This window comes from Hakea prostrata, chromosome 1 (assembly GCF_041222555.1).
Source record: "Hakea prostrata isolate BN-2017 chromosome 1, UWA_Hpros_2, whole genome shotgun sequence".
NCBI classification, from domain to species: Eukaryota; Viridiplantae; Streptophyta; class Magnoliopsida; order Proteales; family Proteaceae; genus Hakea; species Hakea prostrata.
The window spans coordinates 74070237-74096095 of NC_142600.1; the positions used below are offsets into that span (position 1 = coordinate 74070237).

The 25859-nt window shown below is 35.9% G+C and overlaps 2 protein-coding genes across 2 annotated transcripts; both read right to left on the bottom strand.

Annotated features, from left to right (window-relative positions):
* Positions 1–5851: 5851 nt before the first annotated feature.
* Positions 5852–17130, bottom strand: LOC149029988 (putative prolyl 4-hydroxylase 6). The gene is made up of 7 exons (XM_089142308.1): positions 16861–17130; positions 15057–15176; positions 14746–14803; positions 13265–13369; positions 6736–6793; positions 6473–6645; positions 5852–6318 (listed from the first exon to the last, which is right to left on the bottom strand). The coding sequence occupies exons 1-7, from the start codon at positions 16932–16934 to the stop codon at positions 5950–5952; spliced, it is 957 nt and encodes a 318-aa protein (XP_088998434.1). The 5' UTR covers positions 16935–17130; the 3' UTR covers positions 5852–5949.
* Positions 17131–18855: 1725 nt separating this feature from the next.
* LOC149029989 (uncharacterized) lies at positions 18856–24059 on the bottom strand. Its single transcript, XM_089142309.1, has 5 exons — positions 23625–24059; positions 23126–23192; positions 20415–20463; positions 19802–19846; positions 18856–19208 (listed from the first exon to the last, which is right to left on the bottom strand). Exons 1-5 carry the CDS (start codon positions 23865–23867, stop codon positions 19142–19144), a joined length of 471 nt encoding a protein of 156 aa, XP_088998435.1. The 5' UTR covers positions 23868–24059; the 3' UTR covers positions 18856–19141.
* Between the last annotated feature and the right edge of the window lie 1800 nt (positions 24060–25859).

Here is a 25859-nt window from a genome sequence, read left to right on the forward strand (position 1 = left end):
AATGGTGTAGTTTAATGAAGTAGTTTGGAAAAGGTTATATCTATCAATTGTTCTTGTAAGCGTGTCTTTAAATAGTTTTTACTAAATTTTCAAAATTCAAATCTAAAAGTGTGATGACTAAATGCTAAGATTGTTAATCGTTGATGGGCAGTGGATGTCACCTTCTTTCTTATCAGCTGCCATTACCAAACCAAACCAAACCAAACCTTCATTCATACATTGAATGAATCCAGAGAATTTGTTGACTCATGAATGAGTAAATAAAGAATAATTAAAATTAGGGCAAATACATGTATATATTTTTTTTCTTTTTTTCATTTTTAATATATATAACTCTCCAAGTTTACAAACTATTATATTTACATTCCCAGTTTAGTTCATTTTGAGAGTTTTTCATTTTCGATATGTTTCGTTGAGTTATTTGGTTTTTGGTTCCACCGCACTCTAGTCTAATGCGAGTTCACTTTCGATTTTGATTATAACAACACATGCCTAGTGCACTAATATATTGGAGTAGGATAACGATATAATTCTGTCCAAAAAAATAAATAAATAAATAAAGATTATGGTAGAGCATTAGAGGCACATAACAATATTTATAACGAAATCTATATTCATATAAGGATGTCAATTCATTGTGTGTATTGCTTATCAAAATCCGAACCAACACTAAACCATACCATAGTGAATAAATATAGGTATTATATCAACACGAACGAGATGATAAAAATGACCATTATCGTAGTGATACAGTATCGAATAAATATAGAATGGTAATGATGTGATTATCTCTAATGTTTGGTTTGCAATATTATACTACTATGGGAAAAACGTATTTGATAATAAACTAAATACTAGTATGATATCTAATTGGCACCCTTATTCCTATTGGGTTTAGGTGTCTTGTATTCTGTGGATCCATGTAATTATGATTTTGGTTGTATTTGTAATTGAAACAGGGTTTGGGTCAATTACTAGTATTAGGATAAAACTGTAATTACATTGAGATTATGATTTTAGGTTTTCCTATAAATAATCTATGTGAGATAATCTATAGATATCAATCTTTGTAAGAGATTGGGGAATCAATCCTTATAGGGGATGGAATCTATTCGGGAATAGGGATTGGGCCAGAGAGGCAAAGGGTAATACTTTATAGGTGTGAGAATAGCGTGAAGTTTCCTAGAAATAGTAGAATTCTTTTTCTCTCTGGTGGACGTAGGCAAGATTTTGCCAAACCACGATTAAATCCCTTGTGTTCTCTGTTCGTGGTTGTGTATCCATTATCCCTAACAATCCCTATTTATAAATTTTTTTTTTATTGATTTCAAAAAAAAAAAAAAAAAAGAAAAGTTCTACAAAGCTATTATGATGAAAATGATAAAATATGCATACATGAGGACAGCATGCATGATAGGACATCCACATCAATTCAATAAGTGGGGGTTTGAAGTTACGTGTTTGAATTTAGAGAAAGGAAGAAGACGAAATGGATTCCATTAACAAAAGCTCTGAAAAAAATCAGGAGACGTTAGTGTCACGTACATAGTAAGAGATGGATCTCTCATTCTCATTATGCACGGGGGAGGGAAGGAAAAATTATTTGTCTCCTAAAATGGAGTTCATTGGTACAATCAAGTAACGAAGGTAGCTTCACTCATTGTGGTGGAGGCTAATTTCTTCAATTTCTTCATTTTCTTCGACTGGAATGCATGAGTTTTTAATTACAGTTACGTGGGTATCTCTTGTGTGATTCTGGCAAGATAATACGTAGAATTTTTGAGATCCAATGACTACAATTATAAAGATAGAAAAACTCGTGGTTGTTGAATCTCAAAAATGTCATATATCCCTCTCCTATACCCAAGGAGAAAGACCCATTTCACAGTACACAAATAATAGGGGTGCAAGTTTGGCCTTGACAGCCCTGACCTGTGCTGAGTCCTAATAATGTTTGGGCTCAAGATTTTGGCCATGACTCTCGCTCAAGATTTTGGCCCTGAGGGAGAGCCATGGCCAAAATATTGAGTGGGCCTGAAATTACTCTTTGACCCGCATAGCTCTTCTTGACCAGTTCTTGATTTTTTGTCCCAACCCTAACCCTAATTTTTGGCCCTGATTCTAACTCGATTTAAGCCATGATTGTGGGCTTGATACTTGATCTCAATAAATTAGGAGCAAGAACAAGAATATGGCCAATCAGGACGAGGATGGGCTTGGCTTGGCCCTATAGGGTTTAAGATTAGAGACAATAATTATTTGCCCTAAATTAGAGTCAAGACGAGAATAAGACTTAGATTAGAATCTCTAAACTGGACTTGAAATTGCAAAAGCGCGACCCAAACCAGCACTATTACAGCCCTAACAAATAATGAAAAGTGACAGACGTGTTAGTTATATTTTATTATTATTATGTGATATATATTCTCGCTTTGTCAGCTTGTGTTTGTGACTTTTTCCTCAACAATTTATATTTTTTAATTCAAGAATATTAAAAACAAGCTTCAATAATTCACCAGAAACGCTAAACTGCTTACATTGTGTTGTCATTCATTCATTAATTTTGTTGCTTGAATTTTTTTTTTTTTTTTCTTTTCTTTATAGGAACACTGAATTAAATTGTAACTAAAAATCTAACTCTTTGGGTATAGTTTTAAAAGCACTTTATAGGAAGAAGTTAGAAAATGGTTGTGTAAGCAGATTTCTTGTCTAACCCATTATATTTATGATGAAGACAAAAGCAACTTGGTCAAAAAATATTAACCATGATACACAAAACTACACTAAACTAGCCTTGATGTGATTACATACAAGTAAGGAAAGAAAGAAAAACAAAATAGGGTGTGGGCATAGGCACAATCTTACCTTCTTCACCATATGAGTTAAGTGAATGCTAGAACAAGAGAAAAAGGATTTACAGGACCACTTGAAAGCATACCAAAATAGCTATAACAGATATGAATGAGGTCCATTCATTTATTTATGAAACAAGATACAAGATATAAAGTCCCCCACTGAGAAGAATAGGTTATTGGACCATCATTGCTTCTTTCAAGAATTGTCCTTTCATGACAATAACAAGATGAAATCTTTGTATCTCATTCTCATCTTACTTCCATTGGTGAGATAACCACTAAAGCCTTGCAACCATCATTTTCCTAACAAACACCATAAGCGATTCCCTCCCCCCCCCCCCCCCCTTCCCAAAAGGAATAGATCTTAACCCAAATGTTAAATTTCTCGAGTGTGACCTAATGATTAAATCCGGGTTATCTATAATGACATTTAATCATCAGGGTCGATTGCAGGTTTCGTCTGTATAATAAGGTAAAGCTGTGATTCATCTCAGACTGAAATCAGTCAAGAACAATCTAATTTTAATTCATCGGTGCCTTAAAATGAAGAAACTTTTACATAACACAAGTAACATTATGGAGAGACTCTAATGATATTTTACCTAATAGGATAAAGATCTATATTCCTCTCACGCTTTTCTACTACACAATGACCCACTGAAAATCTCACATATGATTTATTTTATCGGTATTCAAGGGGAGAGCCCAAATCTCTATCCCGACAAATAGAGGATTTAAACACCACCATGAAAGCACAATGAAATGAAGTCAAGAAAGAGCCAAAGAATTTATGTGGAAAGTTGTAATAATGTCGCACTGTAGGGGAACCTTTTTCCTTGAAAAGAATAGATGAATCTTTCATTATTTTGGGTAGGAACACCCATATCTTCAGCTTTCAGCTTTTATTAGCCATAATTGGTTGTGAGGCACATGGTGTAGGTACTTGTTAAATTTCACTTCATTTCCACTAGTGAAAGGTTAAAGTTGGGACCATTTCATCATTCCTACTTCAATTCAATCTTTTAAAAAGGAAAACAAGGAACATATCTGCTTTTATACTTATGGGGTCACTAGACTTGAATGAGATTGGAGCATTAGAAGCAAATCAGCAATATATCTAGCTTAGCTTATATGAATCTTATCAGAAGCAAATCAGCAATATCTAGCTTAGCTTATATGAATCTTTTCCATGCATACTTATATTCTTTCTATAAAGTTAAACAAGCTTTTCTTACCATCATCATTTAAAATATGCAAAACAATACTCCACAAAGACAATTAAGAGCCTCAAACCCTAAAATAGTCTCCTTTTTAAGTGTTGCCCATGGTGGCTGAGCTTGTTTACTCCTACTATTATTATATATATATGCTTTGTGTGTGTTTGGTGTATTAATCATTTGTGCCATACTTCTACCCAAAAAAATAATTTGTGCCATGCAGATTCTTGAATTATATTACAATTTATAGAATAGAATTTGTAATGAGTTTTTCCAACCGTTTTTGGAATATGGGCCTTTGTGGGCCTTGATTGATGCGTGGTGGGTTTTGAGCTTTTCTTTATTTTGGTTAGAACGTGGGCTTTGAGCTTTGGGCCTATAGAATCAGAGCTGAATATATTATTTATATTCATAGGATCCAAGCCCGAGGTGAGCCAAGCTCTAAACTCTATAAAGAAATCAAAGAAAGTGTAATTGAAATTATGGCGAAGAGTGAATTTTTTTTTTTTTTTCTTTCTTTTTTTGGGTAGAGCATGGGGCAGTTGGAAACTTGGAGCTAAGTTGGGGAGAAAGAAGAAGAAAGCAAAGGGTAATTTTGTCATTTTCTTTCAATAAATTTGGTAAGCAAGGACAAAGATGTACTTTTTTTTTTTGAAAAGTAAATATAAGAGGACGTTGAGCAAATCATCTCTCAAAACTTAATATTTTAAGCAAATTGCACTGACATTCCATAATGGAAGTCCTTAAAGCATTGATACCCTACTTTATGTTTGAAAAACATGGACACTCTAAAATTGATTCTAAAATTGAATTTTCATTGGACACATTAGTCCTTGTCACAGAAAATCGTTAAATCATTATTTTTTTAATATATATTTTGATAAAGATATTTTTGAAACTTAAAGAAAATAAACGTGATTTAATGGTTTTAGTGACAAATTGGACTCGTGTCCAATGAAAATCCGATTTTGGGGTGTTTCTGTTTTTCAAACATAAAGTGAAGAATTAGTGCTTAAATGCCTCCATTTTTGAATGTCGGTACAATTTGCTCTAATATCTTACATAAAATCATGTAATAATAAAGGTTAGGATTTCTTTTTGTCTTGAGGCTTCGACCACCTTGAGATGACCGAGATCAAGCCAAATCCTAGCAAAAATTCTGCTAGGTTTCAGCAGGGTTTTATGCATTTTGTAGGTTTGGTTCTTTTTGGACAACCTACTATACTTTAGAGACTATAAACACATATCCTTAGTTTGGATCTATGTGATCAAATCTGAATGTACTTTCAGACATTTAAACATTCTTGAAATATAAATTCACATTCGTAGAAACCCTACTATAGACTACATCAACACATTTAAATGATCATATATTGCAAAAATAGTTATCTCAGTAGGTGGTTGTATTCACTCTCGATTAGTAATGTACTATTGAATCCTCATGTATAATTCTTGAAATTTCAACCCACATCTCTGAGATTTTGACCAAAATACCAAATTTCATTGAAGTTAATTTAGTCTTGCAGGTATGCTTTGTCTCGAGATGATCAAAATCTGGCAAAATTTTGTATTATGGCTATAGCTCATGTTATGTATTGTGTATTGAAGGAGTGCCAATGGCTTGGTCTCGGCCTTGTCAGGCCAATTAGAGCCTGCTCATTTGGTAATCAAGTAACTAAGAGTTAAGTTTTATAGAGCTGGTCACTCCAGTCATGAACACACCATTGAAAATATCATGTTCTTGTATAGTAATGAGTCCAATGTCATTATATTTGCAAGTTTTAAAGAATCAATAATGTCATTCAATCAAAATTCGGCCATCAACACCAGAATGGATGTTGTGGTCTGTGGCACATTTTAAGTCCCAACATATTTAGTCAGCATACCTTACAACTCTTCCGACATGAGCCGTAATAATCAGGAGAACCAATCATGTACACAGCATTCCTTTGGCATTCTCCCATTGCAGCCCATTGAGGACAAAACTCTTCTTCATCTGTGCAATCACTGCTATCAGACTCAGATGAAGAATCCTTTGCTCCAGGAGGTCTCAAGCAGAAAGTTTTGGTGGCAAGCCACTGCTCCCCCTCCAGGACTGGGCATCTAACATAGGAGCTGCTTGTATCACGAGTTGCGTTCAGGTGGACATTGAAGATGAGCAATGCATTCCCTTTGAGAGGCCTCACAGAGAAACTGGTCTTGGCACAATTAGACCATGTTGTGTCCCTCGGATAACTGTCTTTGAACTATGGTAGATAGAGATTACTTCTGTCAGTAATTAGAGATTAATAAAAAATAAAATAAAAAAGAGAAATAAGAAGAAGCATACTATGTGTTTGATGATTATAAAATGCCTAAGATTTGGGAAGGGTTCTTTTTTTCTTCTTTTCTTTCCCTTACCTCTGATTTTGGGAATGTAGTCTCACCACCTCGAGTAACATTGGACAAATACACCACCACTGTTGCAATCACAGGCTCATCCACTGCCAACCTGCTTTTATTATTATTCTCATCATCAGGCTGCTTGGTCTCTTCAATACCATAATGCAGAACCTTGAGAGGGTTGCCAGTCTCTGAAGATGCAATGGAAATTATCAAGTACTGACCAACTACATGCAACAATATAAAATAACAGCCAGCTTCTGAACAAAGAATTTCTATACCTAGGGGAAGAAAACTCCAGGTGGAAATCTTGTCTTCTATCCTTGCAACTGAATCATCCTTCATAGAAACGAAATAAAATTTATTTGCTACATCCTTGCAGACACAGATAAAAAGTAGAGCACAGTATCAAGACACGCCTATCAACTGGTTTGGTAGAGCCATAATCAGTTTTGGTTTTGGTCGATCAGTAATATGCCTTTAGAGTTGCTCTGAATCAGTCACTATGGTCCATTTTAATCAGTTGGGTCTTGGACGGTTCAACTAATCGGTTGGTGTAATGGTTCATCACTAGACCTAGAATGACTGCTAACTCTCAAAAAAATATATATAACATTTCATAAAACCAAAGCTGGGCCACTAGATTCTGCCAGTTCAGTTCCATTTTATTGGGCAGTCTCTATCAGCCTGTTGGTGCTGGCCTGAAAAAATGACATCTCTACACGACAACTTTCAGTTATGGGATGCTCTTAGGATGTGTGGTCAGTTCAATGCCAAGTCAAAAATTACAAACCAGGAGCATTTGCTCTCTATTTGCCCTTCTTTTTTGGGCAGAAATTTTACTGATTTCAAGTAAAAAGGATGAAGCCCTACCATTCGTGCAAGGATAATAAATGAGTGAAAAAAGTGCTTACGCCACCACCTAAAAGCATTTTACAACTTATCCATGAAGTAGGGATGATAAAATGTATGGAAAAAAAAAAAAGGAACAAGGAAAATCATGCCCAATGGTCCTACATAGAAGTTTACTCTTTTACCTCCACTCCAAGCCAGCTTTTTCTGGAAGAGAAAGGGGGAGAAGAGGAACCAAATGAATCAACACTACAAATATTAACATCTATGACAATGTACACGGAAATCTCGAGGCTTCTTATCCCAAGACAGTGTCAGAAGAAGAATGACAAGTAAGGAACACGCTTGAACCATGCACAAGCTCTACATGGAAGTTTACTCTTTCTACCTCCACTGCAAGCCAACTTTTTCTGGTAGAAAGAGGGGGGAAAGAGAAACCAAAGGAACCGATACTATAACGTCAACATCTATGACAATGTACATGGAAAACTCAGGCTTCTTATCACAAGATAGTGTCAGAAGAAGAATGACAAGTAAGGAACTTCCTTGAATTATGCATAAGCTCATGAAAATCATGTCCAGTGATCCTACATAGAAGTTTACTCTTTCTATCTCCACTGCAAGCCAACTTTTTTCTGAAAGAGAGAGAGGGAAAAGAAAAACCAAAGGGAACCAATGGTTAACACCGATGACAATGTACATGGAAAACTCAAGACTTCTTATCATGAAATGTCAGAAGAAGGAGGACAAGGCATGCACTATGCATAAGCTCATGCCAAGGCTACTGGAACACTATTTATGCAGAGAAAATGCTTAATATACAAGTGTTGGGCCTTTGGTGGTGTTAATTGTAAGGCAACACTTCAATTGGTCTTAAGCTTTGCAAGAAAGTGGAAATATGGGTGTTATAGGACCTGGGAGGATACGGCATGGAGGAAAGAGAGGGGAAATATCATAGCCAACTATTGGTTGGTGGGTTATAAAAAGAAAGGGGGGGGGGGAGATGTGAAGAAAGGTCTATCGGTTATTTTATATGAGGTTTGGGCAGCCTTTGCCTGAGGGCAGCACTGTACACTGTAGGGGTGACTAGCACCATCAAAACAAAGTGTTATCTATCATTGTGGTTGTTCTTTTTATTCCAATAATTAAATCCTATTAGTATTTCTCCTGTTTGATACAGATTCCTAATAAATGCAAAGAAGTCATATGCTCGATCCCTAGGAAGTGAAGTGGAAGGTTTATTTCCCAACATTTCTTCTCCATAGGTTCCATATGATCTTGGCCATGTGGAAGCAACATGTGGCTGGCCACATGCAAGGAGCATGTGATTTGGCCTGATTTGTAGGGGAGTATTTATGTCTACATTTACAATTCCCTTCCCTAACAGTTCGAGCTTTTAATCATGGAAAAAATTTCGGTTGAAATTTTGGTAATTTTGACTGAAATATCCGCAAATTTTGAAAACGAAACTCCAAGAATTTCCCTAAAGTTCAAAGTTTCGACAGAAATTTTGGAAGTTTCGACCATTTCGCAAGTTTCGACCAAAATTTCGAAGGTTTCGACACTAAAATTTGTTTTTCATTAGTTTTTGTTAATTTTCATCCCATTTTCACCTAATTTCCACAACTACTTTGCCTTCAAACACCTCTTTTGCCTTTTTTTTGCCTTCAAATACCTTTTAACCCACAACAGCTATTCATGGGCCTAAGCCCAAACTACAAAGGAAACTTGTCGGTAACAAAATGTGACGCATGAGCCATACCCAACAGTTTCAAACTTCCATTTTTTCATTTTAGTTTTCTTCAACCTTTAAATGATCTTGTATTGCTTTGAAATTAATTTAGGCTTAGTCTAGGACTATTGATCTATGATTGTATGTTGTTAAACTTATATTTTGATTATTGCAACTATTTTTTTAATTTGTTTAATCTTAAAAACTATTTTCTAAATTTTAAAATACATATGTATACATGATATATGGGCTTGAACTTAATACATGTGAGACACCATCACTTGATCTAGTTAGTCATTATATTTTGTTGACTTGTTGTATATATAACCATTCTATCAAACAATTCATGTATGTTGATACTTCTATGCATGTATGCAACACAATTTGTACTTGTCGGAACCAATAATTTGTTAGTATACTTGAATAATAACTTTTAAGTGGCCTTTTTGGGGCAAAATACTAGTTCCGTTGTGTTTATTATGCTTCAAATAGGTAGAAGGCAAGAAATCAGATGAAATGGAGGTCATATAAGGCCCAAAATCTATGGTCGAAATTTCAAAAAAAGTACTAGGTTTTCACCAAAATTTCGGTTGAAACCTAAAATTTTCAATTTTTTGCTGGGCCGACACTTAGATTTCGACCAAAATTTGCTCCATGTTTTTAGATGAAAGGTTAAGGAACACTTACACACTTGGGGCCCTCTGAGTTGAAGGACAAGAAAATGAAAAACATTAGTATAAGATCCAAAAGAACTACTAGCACTAGATAATCCAACTGGTGACTTGTACTTCAACAATTCTCTAGACAAGCACGATCTAGCTTTCAAAAATCTTCATTCTAATAAGTTAATGAAAAAGTGGACCCACTCATAACAAGTGCAGACCTTCCATCCATTGTTTGTGACATACTCCACCATGTAAATAATGTTTACTTGACCAGAAAATAAAAAAGTATAGATTCACAACCTAAGAATCAATGACAAGCCCCAGTGCAACAATAAAGTTGCTCCACTGTGACGTAGTGGTTGTAGATCCAAATGGAGAAAAAGCTTCTTCAAGAAGCAAGGAAGATCCCTAGACCCCATCATTGCCAAAACCTGATGCACTAGATAGTAGGTATGCCATTCCATTTGTGGATCAACAACAACAGCAACAAGAACAGCAAGAAGCTGTATTCCAACTATATGGGGTCGGCTACATCGATACTTGCCTTTCAATTAGCTTTATTTGAGGCCATATTGGATAAGTCCTAAGCATGTATATATTTTCTCACCAATCTCCTAAAGTTATTTCAGGTCTGCCCTAGCTCTTTTAGTTCACTCTATATGGAAACGCCTCCACTAAACATGGCCATGCCACCTCAATCGACTAACTTATAGCTTATCATTAATTTGAGCTACTTCTAAACCTGCTCAACATGATCATTCCTTACTTTATTCTTCCTAGTTATCCCTCTAATCCATCTCAAATTCCTCATTTCTTTTATACTTAGTTTATCTATATGATGCTTCTTAACAAGCCAACAACACTTTGCACCACATATCACAGCTAGTTGTACTACAACGGTACAAAATTTTATTTTAAGTTTTAAAGGAATACAATGATCACACAAAAAGCTGGAAGCACCTCTCCACTTGAACCATCTTGTTTTAGTTCTCTGGGCAACAACATCCTCTATATCACCTTCTTTATTTATGACTGACCAAGGTATCTAAAATAATCACTTTGCAGATTCTCCTACTCATCAAGTTTCACCACCACATTATTTGTCAGAGCATAACCAAACTTACACACTAGATATTCTATCTTCGTTCTATTTAGTTCAAAACCTTTTGATCCCCAAGTTGAAGTCCGTAGCTTTAACGTCTAATCCTTGCTTGTGCCTCATCTAACAAAACAATATCTTCAGCAAAAAGCATACACGAAGAAACCTCATCATGAATGCCCTTGATTGAATCATCCATGGCAAGTGCAAATAAATGAGGGCTTAAAGTTGATCCTTGATGTAACCCAATTGTAATTGAGAATTCACTATATTGGTCCCCCACCATTCTTACACTTGTCCCTAAATCATCATACATATCCTAAACTATGTTCACATATTAACATTCACTAGTGCTTGGTTAACCTCCAGGGCTCATCATAACTTCTCCAGTAAGACAAGAGCCCACTATCCATACCTTTCCATAAGGCACCATTTGTTTCCTAAGTCCGGGGGGGGAGAATCCCAAGTGTGGCTTGTTTGGTTCACGGAGTGGGAATCAGATCATATGAAGATCCATCTTACACTGATAATAAATGACATACAGGCTATTCTCCACAATTATTATCAGCTGTGCTATCTGCCTTTTCATGAGCCTAGTGATTTTTCCAGATTGGTCGAGGGAGGATCTCCATAATTCCACTGCCAACAAGCTTGAAGGTTTAGCAAGACCAGAAAAAGGTAAGTGAATGTTAGAGATGACATTGTAAATAGATCTTTCACGAAATTCTAATTTGCTGATTTGAGAAGAGAACTTCTAATTTACCTTTACGCAAAACCAAAACCACATTTTGCGAAAAGGGGAAAAAAAAGTCCCCCAAAAGTAGTTGGGGAAAAACCAACTTCTAATTTGCTGATTTGAGAAAAGAACTTCTAATTTACCTTTACCCAATAAAAATCTTATTCAGAATTATACTCTTCTTAGTGCAATCATGGAGTGGTGGAAGTCCAGAAGATAATGGAAGATAATGGCAGTTGATCCTCATTCTGCTGAAGGTCCTTAGTCTCTTTGTGATCTTGAAGATTTCCCATTAGATACTTATTGATTTGTAAATCTGTATAGTTGTATAAATTATCCGTTTTGTTGAGGCAGGGTTGAGTTGTATAGATTCTGTAGTTGGAAAAGGAAAATTTTGATTGATGCTTGATCAGATATTTGATCATACAGGTAAAAAGCATTGAATTTATCTTTCATGATCCTGCGGTTATAAGCACATATATTGCCACTTTGGACAATAAGGACTTTCCTTTAGAGCATAGGATCTTAATAAACCAATAACAAAAATAGAATGGGTTCTTTGGTACCAAAATTATACTGCACTATATACCGTGTTTAAACCGTTTTCCCATGCCACTTTAATAACAAAACCAGACCATACCATTTTTGCAAATACCAAAACTGTACCGTACCATGTAAATTTGGTACAGTACGGTTCTGATTTTCGGTATTCAAAGTCAGTACCGTACCAAAACCACAGTTAATTGCCAAAATCGTACCAATTGACACCCTTAGGTGGGAAGATTGGCAAACAATCTTCCTTAATTTAAGGAAACCAAGCTTGTTTGCTAACATGGCATGCTAACTTTCCCACTCCATCCCTTTTCAAAGTCTCACTAAATAGGTGGGGTTTGTGGAAAAGTATGGAAAACAACAAAAGTAGGATCCACATTTGAAATTTTCCCATAAAATCCTTTCATTTCCTTTCCTGTTCTCCCACCCCATACATATAGGTCCCACATGTTTATTTTTCCCACCCCACCTTTGCAAACAAACCATGCCTAAGTCTCCTAATAAGATAAATAGATTCCTTTGTAGATCTTCATGGCATAAAACCAAATAGGTTCTATGTGATAGTGGTTTCCTATCTAAAATGAGTTTCAATTATCCTCTCCTATAATTTTATACTATGACTCATCAATTCTATGCCTCTATAGTTATTACAGCTTTAATATCCCCTTTATTTTTGTAAATCAGGACCACGATGCTTTTCCTCCATTCCGTTTGTGGATCAAGTTTTGTCTCTTCTTCAAATGATGGACCATACTCATATAGAAGCATAGCCCTTCCATGAACTTCAGTGCTAACCTTGTCATGAGGATTAATGAACCTTAAGTTCCACAAAAAGCTCAACTTACACCAGAAGATAGTAGCTCAGCATGCCTAAATAAGTTTGGTCTGTGGCAAACTGCCAATCAAATAGTAACATAAGGATCATGCATCAACTTACGAGACAAACATAGAGCATTCGTGTATCCACAAATCACATTTGGAAAACAAATTCGTATCTATTAGGACTGAAAGATTTATGTTCGCTATCTTGATGTCCTTTCAATTTTATCATTATCAAACACATACTGTGATACTGTACTATAGTGTCGAAATAAAGGTGCCATCCAACAAATATCAACTTGTTGAGTACAAAAATAAGCAACCATACAAAAGAAATAGAAACATGGAAACTCACTTGATTAATATTGGTGGCCATCCTAGAACTTGAATTTAGACTGCTCATTACAGCTTCCCATGAATCACTATCTTTCGCTGAAGACCTTCCCAGCTTCTCATTTGCCTAGACAAATATAGCACCCAAAACATAAAACAAAGGACCAGGATAGCACAATAACTTAATGCAGGCTGTGTTCCCAAATTCCAGGTTCAACACCTAAACATCAAGAACATACACCTCTAGTACTCCCACCAACCCATAACAACAGTTTTTTCACCTATTTTCTTCTCTCTTTTTTCTCTTTTTATTTATTTATTTTCCCCTTGTCCTGGATCATTTTTGCATTACACTAAAGCATGAAAAAGAATTAAAAGTGTTTAATTTAATGCCGTATTCAACATTAGAAAAATAAGCAGGAGAAAAATCTCATATTGGAATTATATGGGTAAGACTTAAGAGGCATTAAACTTACTCCTAAAGGCTTGATGTCTTTAAAAGTGGACAGTGATAATGGAATAGAGGAAGCTATGAACAATTAAGTACCAATAGTGAAGAAAGTCAAAAGCCAAAAAAATATATAAAATATATATATTATAGGATTTATATAGTTGCTGGTGTAGGACAAAACGCGAATGAAAAGAAACCAAAAACCTGTTTGCATGAATGGTGTTACAAACTGTTATTTTCCTTGGTGTGAACAATAAAAGAAGATTTGTCGGGCCAGACCAGATCATGTGAGGACCTTTTAGAAGGGTCAATTTTGTCCAGGCATAGAGATTCAAACAATTATTCTCTTCTTTTTGTTCTCAGAAATTGGTATTTTCCTTAAGTTTTAGTTTTCAGTTTGTTTCTTTCTTGGAAGCTTCTAAATTCTCTTACTTGTATGGCACATAGCTGCCACAAATATGTAATGCCATTAGAGGGCCCCCTGACAATTTTATGAGATAAATAAAAACAGCCTTAAGTGCCAAGAATGCCAGCATACCTTGTGCAGATATGTGAGCTATCATTTCAACTAAAACCTTGAACTGTTAGGGAGAAACAGCATTGATGCATACATCAACACTCCTCCATGTGTGCAAGTGAAGACCATTCCACATGGCTAAGATCACATGACACATGTGGGGACTTCCAGTGCACTTTCCCAGTGTCATAAACACAATCTATCTACTTTGGTACCATGTTAACTACTGTCAGCTAAAAGCTCAAACTGCTAGGGAAGAATAACATAGTGTATACATCAACTAGCAACGTGTTGATTGGAAGAAGGGAAAAAAGAAGATAAAAGGGTCCCCCCCCTCCCCCCCCCCAAAAAAAAAAAACCAACCCTCAGAGGAAAAAAAAAAATTTGAGGCATTGGAAAAACATGTCCCTGACGTGGGCATGTGGTTAATGTCAGATCTCAAGGAAGAGCTTACACCTAACATCAAGCTCAATCTACACATGGCTGAACATTGCTGTAACACACTGCTGTTTGAATTTACAAACTGATAACTTACCAAATAGATAAGATGGTCACACTCCTCATCAGTGAGAAAACCTCCATATAAGAAAACCCTATTCAAGAAAGAAAAGAAAAGATGGCGTGAGATGTTAAACAAAAGGGAACACACATCATAAGATAAGCTATAAGTTCCTTGTCTCTTCATAATTCTATAGCAACAATTTCAAAATCTAACTGCTTCTGTCAATGAGAACAAAAGCATCCTACATCAAGAGATTGACAGTTCTAGTTCAATCAGATGCATACTGAAACAATATCACACCTCATTTGGGAAAATGCATGTGACTGGACAATAAAGTACCTGACCTTGGTTGCGAAGAGAGTTGTATAACACGTGATGGGTCAATTCGGGTGAATTGCATAGGACGGCCCAATTGTATGATGGCATCTTGTCCCAGCTGCTTAGTTCTCAACTCTTTCCTGTAACTGCATCAAAACAGCAGTCAATGGAGAACGTTATCAAATGTGGAATCCTATTAAATCAAAGATGAATTTTGAAATTTCTAGGTGGGGCAAATTATCATATTGCATTTAAGGTGGTATTGCAGGCCTGCTATGGTGGGCTTTCAAGGAAAGGAAAGTAGAAGAATGAGAAGAAGAAGAAGAAGGAAAAGTAGAGATAGGAGAAAGAAATCTCACAATTTGATTCTCAACTCACACTCAACTTATCTCTCAATTCATTGAAGTCTCCACTGGGAAAAGGAAAAAAAAAAGCCCCAAAAAACAAAACAAATCCTAGTTGAAATATAACGCCTACATGGAAAGCTAAAACAATTAAAAGGCTAATATTAGGAAAGTTCAAACCAAAATTTAACTCACTCCTACATAGGAAAGCTAAAACAATGAAAAGGTAAAAATTGAAACTCAAAAACCAACTCTTGTTGGACCAAACCCCATTGGACCAGTTCTTTGGGGGGTTGGACCAACCAACTGAACTGGTCTATTGGTACTGCATCAGGTGGCCAATATAAACCTAAACACCTAATGGAACCCATAAATCAAATATTCTAGCAGTTTAATTCAACCCATTCTTTTTACTTCTCTCTGAACACTAATTTTTATTTAATGAATAAATAACAAAATAATAGCCAACTTTTCCATTATATCAGTATTGTGCTGATAGGAAATCAAAATTTAAATTAAACATGGAAACTAGGCTCAATTAAAAATAACTGGCTGAAGAAAAATATTCCCATTAAGATAACCAAGCTAAAGGAAATGACACTTTACACCATTCCAATTGAAAAATTATCTTCCAGATCATCAAAATAATATAGACTTTACACAGGATTACGTGAGTTTGGACATTAAAGTCTTCCCTCGCAAACTAAATTGGACTCATTTCCATGCACTTTAGGCAAATTCCAACAACCCAGTTAATAACTAAATTCTAATCTTCTTTGGGGTTGATTACCCATGCCAACAGAACGTTTTACAGCGGGCGTGTAACCACACACACTAAATATTCCTTAGCACTTTCAGGTTTCGCAATAGTTCATCTAGTTTCTTTCTTTTTCCCGTTGAAGGTCTGATTTTGCAGTGCGCTGAATCACACTGGCCCCAGTTTGTAACCACCCTAGTTCAATAACTTTCACCATCTAATAGCAATTTTGAAACCAACTCAAAAAATTTTCAAAAACTGCAATGATGATAATGACAATACAAAAAACAAACAAAAGGAAAAGGCCAAGTATAGAAACACAAATAAAATCTGCATTTCATGGTATTCCAACAGTACCAAATAAAAGCCTCCATTCGGAATTAGCTAACAAGCTATCTGTAATTACTTTAGTCTGCATGGGTGAAGGTGACAAACCATTTGCCTGAGCTGAAAATAACCCTTTCCACAAAGGAAAATTTATCCGGCGAAACCCTGATGAATAAGGAAAGAAGGGGAAGAAAAAAAAACTTCTCTATCGTTCTAAACTACCCAAATACTCAAATAGAAACTTTGTCCAAGCATCAATTTATGTCATTCTAACAAGAACAACGAGAATTCAACCATATGCACATCAAACTGATAATTCCATCGGGAAAGGAAAAAAAAAAATTGCAATTTAAGATAAAGCGGCTATGTAAATCGAATATGGAAGACGAAACAAGTTATCACCTTCCGGCTTGACAGCACCAGAGAGACGCACACAGACATGCCAGAAGCAGAGAAACTGAAAGAAGGGATGCCATATATTTAGAAAATTGAACCGTCACCGAAGAACCTAAACGAACCAATTTGTGATCAAACTAGCAAACCAGCAGGAATTCCGAAGAACATGAGGTTTCTGAAATTTTTCATTTTTCGAACTGCGGCTTTTCTGGTTCAGGCTGTCACTCCGGCCAAAACTTCTCGGACCAAGGAAAACAAGTCAAACGCTCAAGACACCGTTTGGTTGTGAGGAAAATAATCAGTTCCTAATGGAGAACATTTTATAGCAACCAACATTCCTATAAGATGAATTTGATGTTATATACAAGGACTATTAACGCTTCAAAAAAAAAAAGTTAAAATTTTTGTTCCATTTTTTTTACTGTAATACAGTAATACAACCCAAGTAAGACAGCACTAGAAAACGGTTTTTCCTTTCTTTTTTTTTTTTTTTTTTGGGGATAAAATGGGAAAAAAACGAGTATTATTAATATTAATCATATGAATATTTTATTTATATCTTTCTTTGCTGAGTTATGATTTTTCTACACTTGGCATAGGGTTGTACTCTTACACCCCTCCACATTCTTAGGAAGATTTGCGTATATTTTACTTTATTAGTGCTTATTAGAGGTAGATCATCTCCTAAATATAAGATAAAAAGGTATGAAGGGGAAGCACAACCCTCTACCCCTGGAGAGAAAAAATCCAAACTTCTACCATTCACTATAACCTACTACCAGGAAGATGTATTATTTTCCCATATCATTATTAATGTCATACCAACCATCTACTACTTTATGTTTACTTCAACCCTCAATCAATCGGAAAATATATCAATTGCTGCATTTAGCACAACTCCCTTATTTAATAATATAATTACAAACTGTTTAAAAGGCTGAGCACATCAACCGTATATGCTTCTCAATTAATCGAACTTATATATATAGAACAAAGGCCCTATTCCAAGGAAATTCAAATTCTTATCCTTTTAGGGGTGTTGACATTTTACTAGAAAAGATCACCTCTTGCTACTTGCATTTAGCATGCCACTTACTTTCCTATTAGTAATTATAATGCCCAATGAAAAAGATGACATGGGGAGATGTCATTTCCATTGGACATGGAGATAAACAAGCTCATGCTAAGTGATGTAGTCAATTATGGTCAGTTCTCAATGAACCCAACCAAACCGAACAAAGAAACACCAACCTGACCAAATAAGTGGTCGGACCTCACAAAGAGCGACTAAAGAACCCTAAAGGTAATGTATCTCATCTAGTGCTCCGGGACTATGGTATCTAATCTAAATCAATTGTAAAATCCAGAACAAACTCAAACAACTATGGATAACATACTTTAGAGTCCATACATGATTCAAAGAGAACAAGGGTAATTATAGAGTCCTACTCAAACTCCTTGTCACAAGATAACCAGACATAACGCACTCCAAGATGTATAAATACTATGGCCATCCTAACTTGAGGTAAGTATCCTTGAGTTATTCTCTCTGGCATAAAAAATTGTGTTGGGCTTCCTGTTCTCTAAATCTTGCTTCTTGCTGACCTGTTCGTAAGAAACGTTACTCAACCAACACAATCAAACACATTCTTGCAGGATCACTCGTTCGAGCGATTGAGCAGAATTTTGCATCAACACCAGGTACACCACCAATGTGCCCAACCTTTACCCTTTTATCAAATTTGAATGACCAAGTGAAAAGCCAAAGCACTGTTCCACTGAGTTGTAATTTGACGTCCAAATTATTTTGATGGCACCAACTACCCAATCTAGATTACCAGAGGTGAAACTTTAGAAGGTCAACTGAAAAAGGAAGAGATGAGTTTAAAAAATATAGATAAACCAAAGAAAGTTGACAGCACCGCATCATTTTGTTGGGATGAAACTGAGTTAAATGTTTTTAAATAATTGACAAAATAGAAATAAAAATAAAAAAAAGTTATTACAATTTATAAATAAATCAAATCAAATCGATGATCGCATGATCATCCAATCACTTGCAATTAAGCTAACATAAGGTTTTCACCTAGTGAAGGTACATTCCCTAACAAAAATAAAAACAGAAGCAACTACTGCAAAAATGGAACTCCGAAACCGCAAATGAAATACAAATTTTCAACAACAAAGACCAGAGTGAACTTTGGTGATTATGGAAAGAGCTTTCTACAAAGGAAAATGCCTCTCAGACATACTTGATTTGGTTCCAACATGGCAGAGGGGTCCAAAATCATTGCAGACGGACGAGTTTGTTCACAGCTGAGTCCATAGCATCAACATTTCTCCGCAGGACCTTTCTAAGCATGTGCTCAGGAAACAAAGAAAGAGAACAACCCCATGATGACACAATTAAGCTAGGGGGGGGGATTCATTATACACTGAAAGTTACCCTTTTCCCAGTCTCTTTTAAATGATTTAAGGGCCTGTTTGGTTACATGAATCCAAAGATTGGAATTCTCTGGATTCATGAATGCGAGATTTATACCCGTTTGGTTGTGAAAATCTCTGGATTCATGAAATCTAGAGATTCATCTTTTTACACTAAGAACGTGAATTTGTAGATTTATGGGTATGGGGTGAAATCTCTCTACTATAAAAGCGCTAAACATTTACACATTCACAAAAATCACAAATGAATCCACAGATTTCATTCCATAGATTCAAATTAACCAAACAGTTAATTTATGAATTATAACTCCATAGATTTGAAATTTATAGATTTGAAATCTATAGATATTTGAAATCTTCAGACTCATGTAACCAAACAGGCCCTAACATAGCTTAGAGTCAAGAGAAAAAGCAACACTAAGCTATCTGAAAAATCACGTAAGTGGATTGAAACACTACCAAATCATAAGATAAATAAATATCCACAGTAATTAAAGGATACAACTGCATAGCAAGATTTTCCATGCCCCTCATTTCCTCATTTAACCTGCAGCAGAGAAATGGGTTGGAGCAGTGGAAGAAAAAAAGTACAATTCAAAGGTTGAAATATTAAACTTTTTCTTCTGCTTCAGTATTTGTTTTAATTAGTAATTGAAAATTGCTCCATGATAAGTGGAGTATCTGATAAATCCACATAAATGGCTGTGCATTCACTATACGAAAAATTATTGACCAAAAACTAAAATAATTAACTAAAAGTGACCATGTAAATTAATGTCTCTCAACCTAAATTTATATCAATATAATAAAGGCTTGTAAGTAATACATCATAGTAATAAAGGAGATGAACTGAAGCTTAGCTGAAGGCAACACTAGTTATGTGCATGCATATTTGAATCTCATGCTTGACTAGCTTTAAATTATACAAGTGTACTGCTATCTAACTCTACTTTACTGCCAACCTGAAATTAGCATTATGCATCGAGTCTACTAATTCTGAATTCAAACAGTTGTTCTCGATTACGCTAATGAAAACCATAAAGCAAACATTCTAGTCCTGCTTCTGAACATAAAATAAAGTATTGTCATTATTATTAATATTTTGCATAGAGTACCTGAGACATGAATTGATGTAGCGGTTCCCCTTAGAAGCGGCATCAAGCACTGAATAAGGAAAAATGAAGATCAGGAAAGTCACAAAATAATTGAGCAATCTCACATTTTTAACTTCTTCTATTTTTTTTTTTTTTTTTTTGGGGGGGGGGGGGGGTTAGAGTGGGGGGAGAAAGAACTATCATGCAAGAAAAGAAAGGAACAGACAAGGAACAGAAGTGGAGGGAAGCTATATATAACTAAGTCCCTACCAAGAGAGAATGCAATTACAAGCACATCCTCAAGTATCTAATAAACCCCTACAAAATGCTGTGGGTATAAAACCCAGGTAGGGCCAGTTCTAACCTGGTTGTATCGGTTCAACCATTCTAATGCTACTGCAGCATCAGAACTATTATTCACCAATTTTGAAATTACAGAACTTGCGTGTATGATAGGACAGAGCACCACACATCAGGCACTTAGCCAACTTCATCAAATATCCACCTAACCTGAAAGTAACACGAATCCAGTTCATCCACCATTAGATTTCATTTGATATTCCCTGTGCCTTCAAATACTTTTCTCTCAACTTCAATCCAAGTTGTTCTCCACATTTCTTCACCGTTTAAAACCTCTACTGGAATCAAAGTGCTCCTATGTCCTACCCACTGGTTCCTATTACATCATTCTGCACTTGAACAGAACTGTTGAACAGGTATAGCTCTGGTCTTGAACAATGAAGTTATCATCATTGTCAATTTGTCATAGATGACAATCATCCCAATCAAGTTACATTTTTTTATTCATTTGAATGTGGGTTCTGATTAATCTTTTGTCTCAGTGTTCACATCCATTTTACTCAAGATTGCTATCTACATCACACCCACTGTACAGCCAAACTTTCCTTAACTAACCAATACTGATACCTTAAGCAGACCAGCATACACAGTCACCTAGTAGCGCCAACAGCACATCTATTTCAACCAGACATCAGTTTTTATAAGCAAGATCTACTAATTGTGCAAAATTATAATAATATGGAGGATTAAAAATACAATTTCAAGACTAGGAGAACAATGATTGGCATGTTCATGTTTTCAATTTAAAATGCACCTCACCAAGTCAACTATTTTGTAACTCCCCCTAAATTTCCATCGAGCAAGAGTGTTGCAATTTTTAATGATTGGTGACATCAACCATAAGTTGCCCTCTTGCATATTGTGATTAATGGAAATATCAAAACTACATGAGAGAAGTTATCCAAATTTGAAGGCAAAGAGAAACCAATAAACACAGAGACATAAGATAAACCAATCCCAAGATAAGCTAAAACAGTATGAAATGTAAACTCTTTGCATAAGGTAATCAGATGACGTTAGCCTTTTTGTCAATAAGTATCTCCAAGTAGCAGTATAAAAGTACATTGATGTGTGTGTGTGTGTGTTTGTGTTTTTTTAGCTGGCAGATGGAAAAGTCCGTTATGCTAGGGTGTTTGCCACAAGAATAAGCAACACACTACAATATGACCCAATTGCAGTGAAAATCAAGCAAGACTATGACCTAGGTGTGGTGAAAAGTGACCAAAGGTAAGGGCATCCCTAGTAAGCAACATGCCGATTCAGCGCAAGATGTGATGACAAGTAGGACAAAGGTTCTCGCATTGTGGATGAGTACAAGTAAAGGTTAGTCTAAAAGCATAGATTTAGATTAGCATCTTAGAATGTGGTTCTTGTAACTCTAATTCCACAATTGATAAATGCTAACAGCAGGAGGACTAATGTAATTTGTATTCAAGTGACTAGGAAAAAGGATATAAAAGTTAAGGAATTGGGTGGCTTTCAGCTTTGGTATAGGGGTGATAAAAGTAATAGAAGTGGAGTAGGCATAGTAAGTGGATAAAGATCATGACATGTGGCACCATCAAGGTCAAAACAGGATTCTTGTACATTGCCAATGCAATCCACCACATCACACTGATCTGCCTTGCCAAACCTTACAGCCCAGACTAGCACTGTTCCAATTTAACCAGTCAAACCCAATCATCAGAAACCTTGGCAGGTCACACAGCCTGCATTTCTTGCCTAACTCAACGCAGTTATAAAACCATACACTGACCTGCTTAGGTCAGCCTCAACCAGAACAAGAACCTACTTGAATCAAGGTAGTGAGTTCTTTGATAATACTGAACAACCAGGTATCAGATTCAAGGACCTCTACTGATACAACAGGAGACATTGTGTGATCTATTAGTCTACCATCTCAACCCCCTTAAAAGAAAAGCCTCGTAAATACAGGCACTTGATCAAAATTTCATTTCTCCCAACCCAGAGGAGTATTTATTGCAAACGATATGACCTGAACATTGGAGAGTTCATCCTCATCCAGACCGGGTTCTCTAATACTTGTGAGTTTACACTCAGAAGACATACATTATGGATCTTACTGCAACAATAACTACAAAGGATTAGTACTCATCTCCTTGCCTAATACAGTTTGTTTTCAATGAAGCACATCAATTATATCACTCCAAAGCTCCTCTCACTCAATCGTCCAACCTATAATTCTATGGGCAACATTCTCTGTGATCCCTCTCATTTTCAGCATGCACAGTAACAATGTCTAAACTTAGGCATCATTACAAAAATTGGCGGCATGAAATATAGTGCTTACAATCATTAAGAATCCAAGTAACAAGTGTAGAGATTGCTATAATTCAAGTAAATTTCTTTACCAGATTCTTGCAAGCGACCTGCAGCATCACTGAAGCAATGCATGTGATCAACTGAACTGCTCGTAGCCTACAAATTTACACCGAAATCACTACAGAACCAAGTCAATAAGAATAGCTATGTGAAAGAATTCATAGTTTCAGCACGAGAATTTCGTGCATATATCATGACTCGTAAGCTTTCGCACGGATGAGACATATAGGAGCTGATAAAGCTCGAGACTTATCGAGTGAATCTCCCTCCATTTCTGTAGAGTCCAACTCTTTCTAATTTTTTAATCAATCAATGTTCCAAATATCTACCAATACGTCTGGTTCACTGCCTCGAGAATTATAAATCTCTCACTAAATTCTCGATATTGAATTAGAAAGATACAAAGAATGAGTTTCTCTGGATCATTTAACCTAAACTCAACAATTCTGATTAAACTATTGCGTAACCGGACTCGTAATTAATTCACCTAACGCGAGGCACCAGTTCGGCTAGAACGAAATGACTGACCTCCGACAGAGTCAGACGGAGAGAAGAGAAAAGGGCGGTGAAGGTTTCAGCAATGGCCATCGAGTCCCTCTCAATAACTTCGACAGCTTTCACAATCCCCATTCGATCAAGGGATGCATTCGATTCACAGCGATCTTCCTGAGCTTCAAAACAGTTTTGAGGAGAAGATTCTGACTGATCACGTCCGGGCTCTGCGACCGGGGTCTCCATATTCACAGAAGAAACGCCTGCGCTTTCTTCCATTTCCCGTCCGTTTTCTAAAGCTCGAAATCGGTGCTTGTAAACGTAAGAATGGCAGCTGCAGCTATACTGAGTTCCGCTTCTTTCTTATTTCTTCTCTTGTTTTTTTGGTAACAACATACTGAGTTTCGTTCATTGGGATGTATTCGACGGTCCCGGAGTTTCGTGAGTTGTCTGGCATTTCTGAATTGGGAAATTTAGCGTTACTTGTGTGTTACCTAAAGTTAATCTCATTAACCTGCTGGTGAAAATATATAACCAACGGTTGGTCCAAGTGGTAAGCAGCTTGGTCACCTTAAGCAAGGTTCTGCTATCATCGAAACTTTGGGGGTTATAGGTAAAATTTTGCCAACATAGAGAATAAAGAGGGGGATAGATTTGGATCTATTTTCCCTGTAACAGTTGTTCCATCATGCACTCACCACACTAGAGCTGTTGGATTTGGATTTGTTTGAATTTTGTTGATTGTGTTACTTTCCAAATTGCTTGTAGTTAATTTTCCACTAGTTATCCTTTGAGGGCTGTTCCTTTAAGGATTTCTTGAATATTTCATTCCCACAACACTCCTACACTCCACTTTTCTCATTCTAGTTCATCGAAATCTGCACATGAATGTTGGTGAGTAACCAAGATTATAATGATGTTCGGGCTCATTAGTTACATGAATCCAGAATTTCTAAATCTTTGGATTCTCCTGATTCATGAAGCTGATAATCTATTTGGTTGTAACAATCTCAGATTCATGAATTATATAGATTCACCTTTTTACACTCAAAACCTGAATCAGCGATCTTATGGGTAGGGGTGACATCCAGCTGATTTCAAAAAGCTATACATTTGCTCATCCACAAAAATGCACGTCGATCAAATAGTAGTTTTTAGGCATGAATCCAGAGATTTCATTTCACAACCAAACACATAATCTTATAAATTATGACTCCATAGATCCGAAGCCCATAGAACTTTGGCCCAACTCAAAAGCCAAGCATCACTCTAAGGATAGAGGTGCGAGCCCCTTATTCATTATTAATCATGTTTTGAGAAGTGAGCTTTAATTATCCTATCCATTTATTGATACTAGCTAATACCTTCAAGGGGGGTCTAGGTTCAATAATTAAAGCTCAGTTCCTTTCAAGACAAATATTAGTAATGATACTAAAAATGGAAAACCAATTTTTTGTTTTTTTGTCCATGTTTTGTCGGGCTAGAACATAAGTTGATGAGAGAATTATTGTCTATGAATTTTGTTCGTAGTCTCAATGGTCTTGCTGTGCAAATTCTCTTCATCCAATTGCAAGATTAAATTTCGAATGATCTTCTTCTTCCTTTACTATCACAATCTACAACCAATCATTTTCTTACATTATTGTTTCTTGATTTTTAGTTTCTTATGAGTATTATTTCCTTTTTATTTTTTCTCGTCAATCAACTTTCTTTCCTTAGAATGTTGGGATTGAAATAATTTTAAAAATGAATAAATAATAACAAGACCAACCGTACTAGTAACAAAACGTTTGATTGATAAATTGGATAATTTAAAAGGTAGGTTTACTATTAGAAAATAAAGGTTTGAAAATTTCCCCGTTTTGTGGATAGAATTTGAGCCAACTGAAGAAGGAAGGGTTAGGTTGAATTAAAATAAAGATAGAATAATAATTTCAACCAAATCATTTGTGTTTATTTTTTGTTTTATAAATAAAATATTAAACTTCTCTTTCTCTCAACTACGCAATTAATGGTGTTTAAGTTTTTTCTCTCCTCCCATTCCTAAAGAGGAATTTTGCTTCCGAAATTGATTTGCGCACTGAAGCGAGGTGCCTAAAGAGAAGTTTGATGGACCTTTTAGAAAGATTTGTAACATTAAGGGGTTTCACCATTAAAGTAGTAGTGGGGAGGGGTTTGCGTGTAACAAAGTCTTCAAATTTTCACCCTATCACGAAAGAAAAATGAATGATGCGACAAGCTTATTCATTCATGTATCTGGACGAACACCAA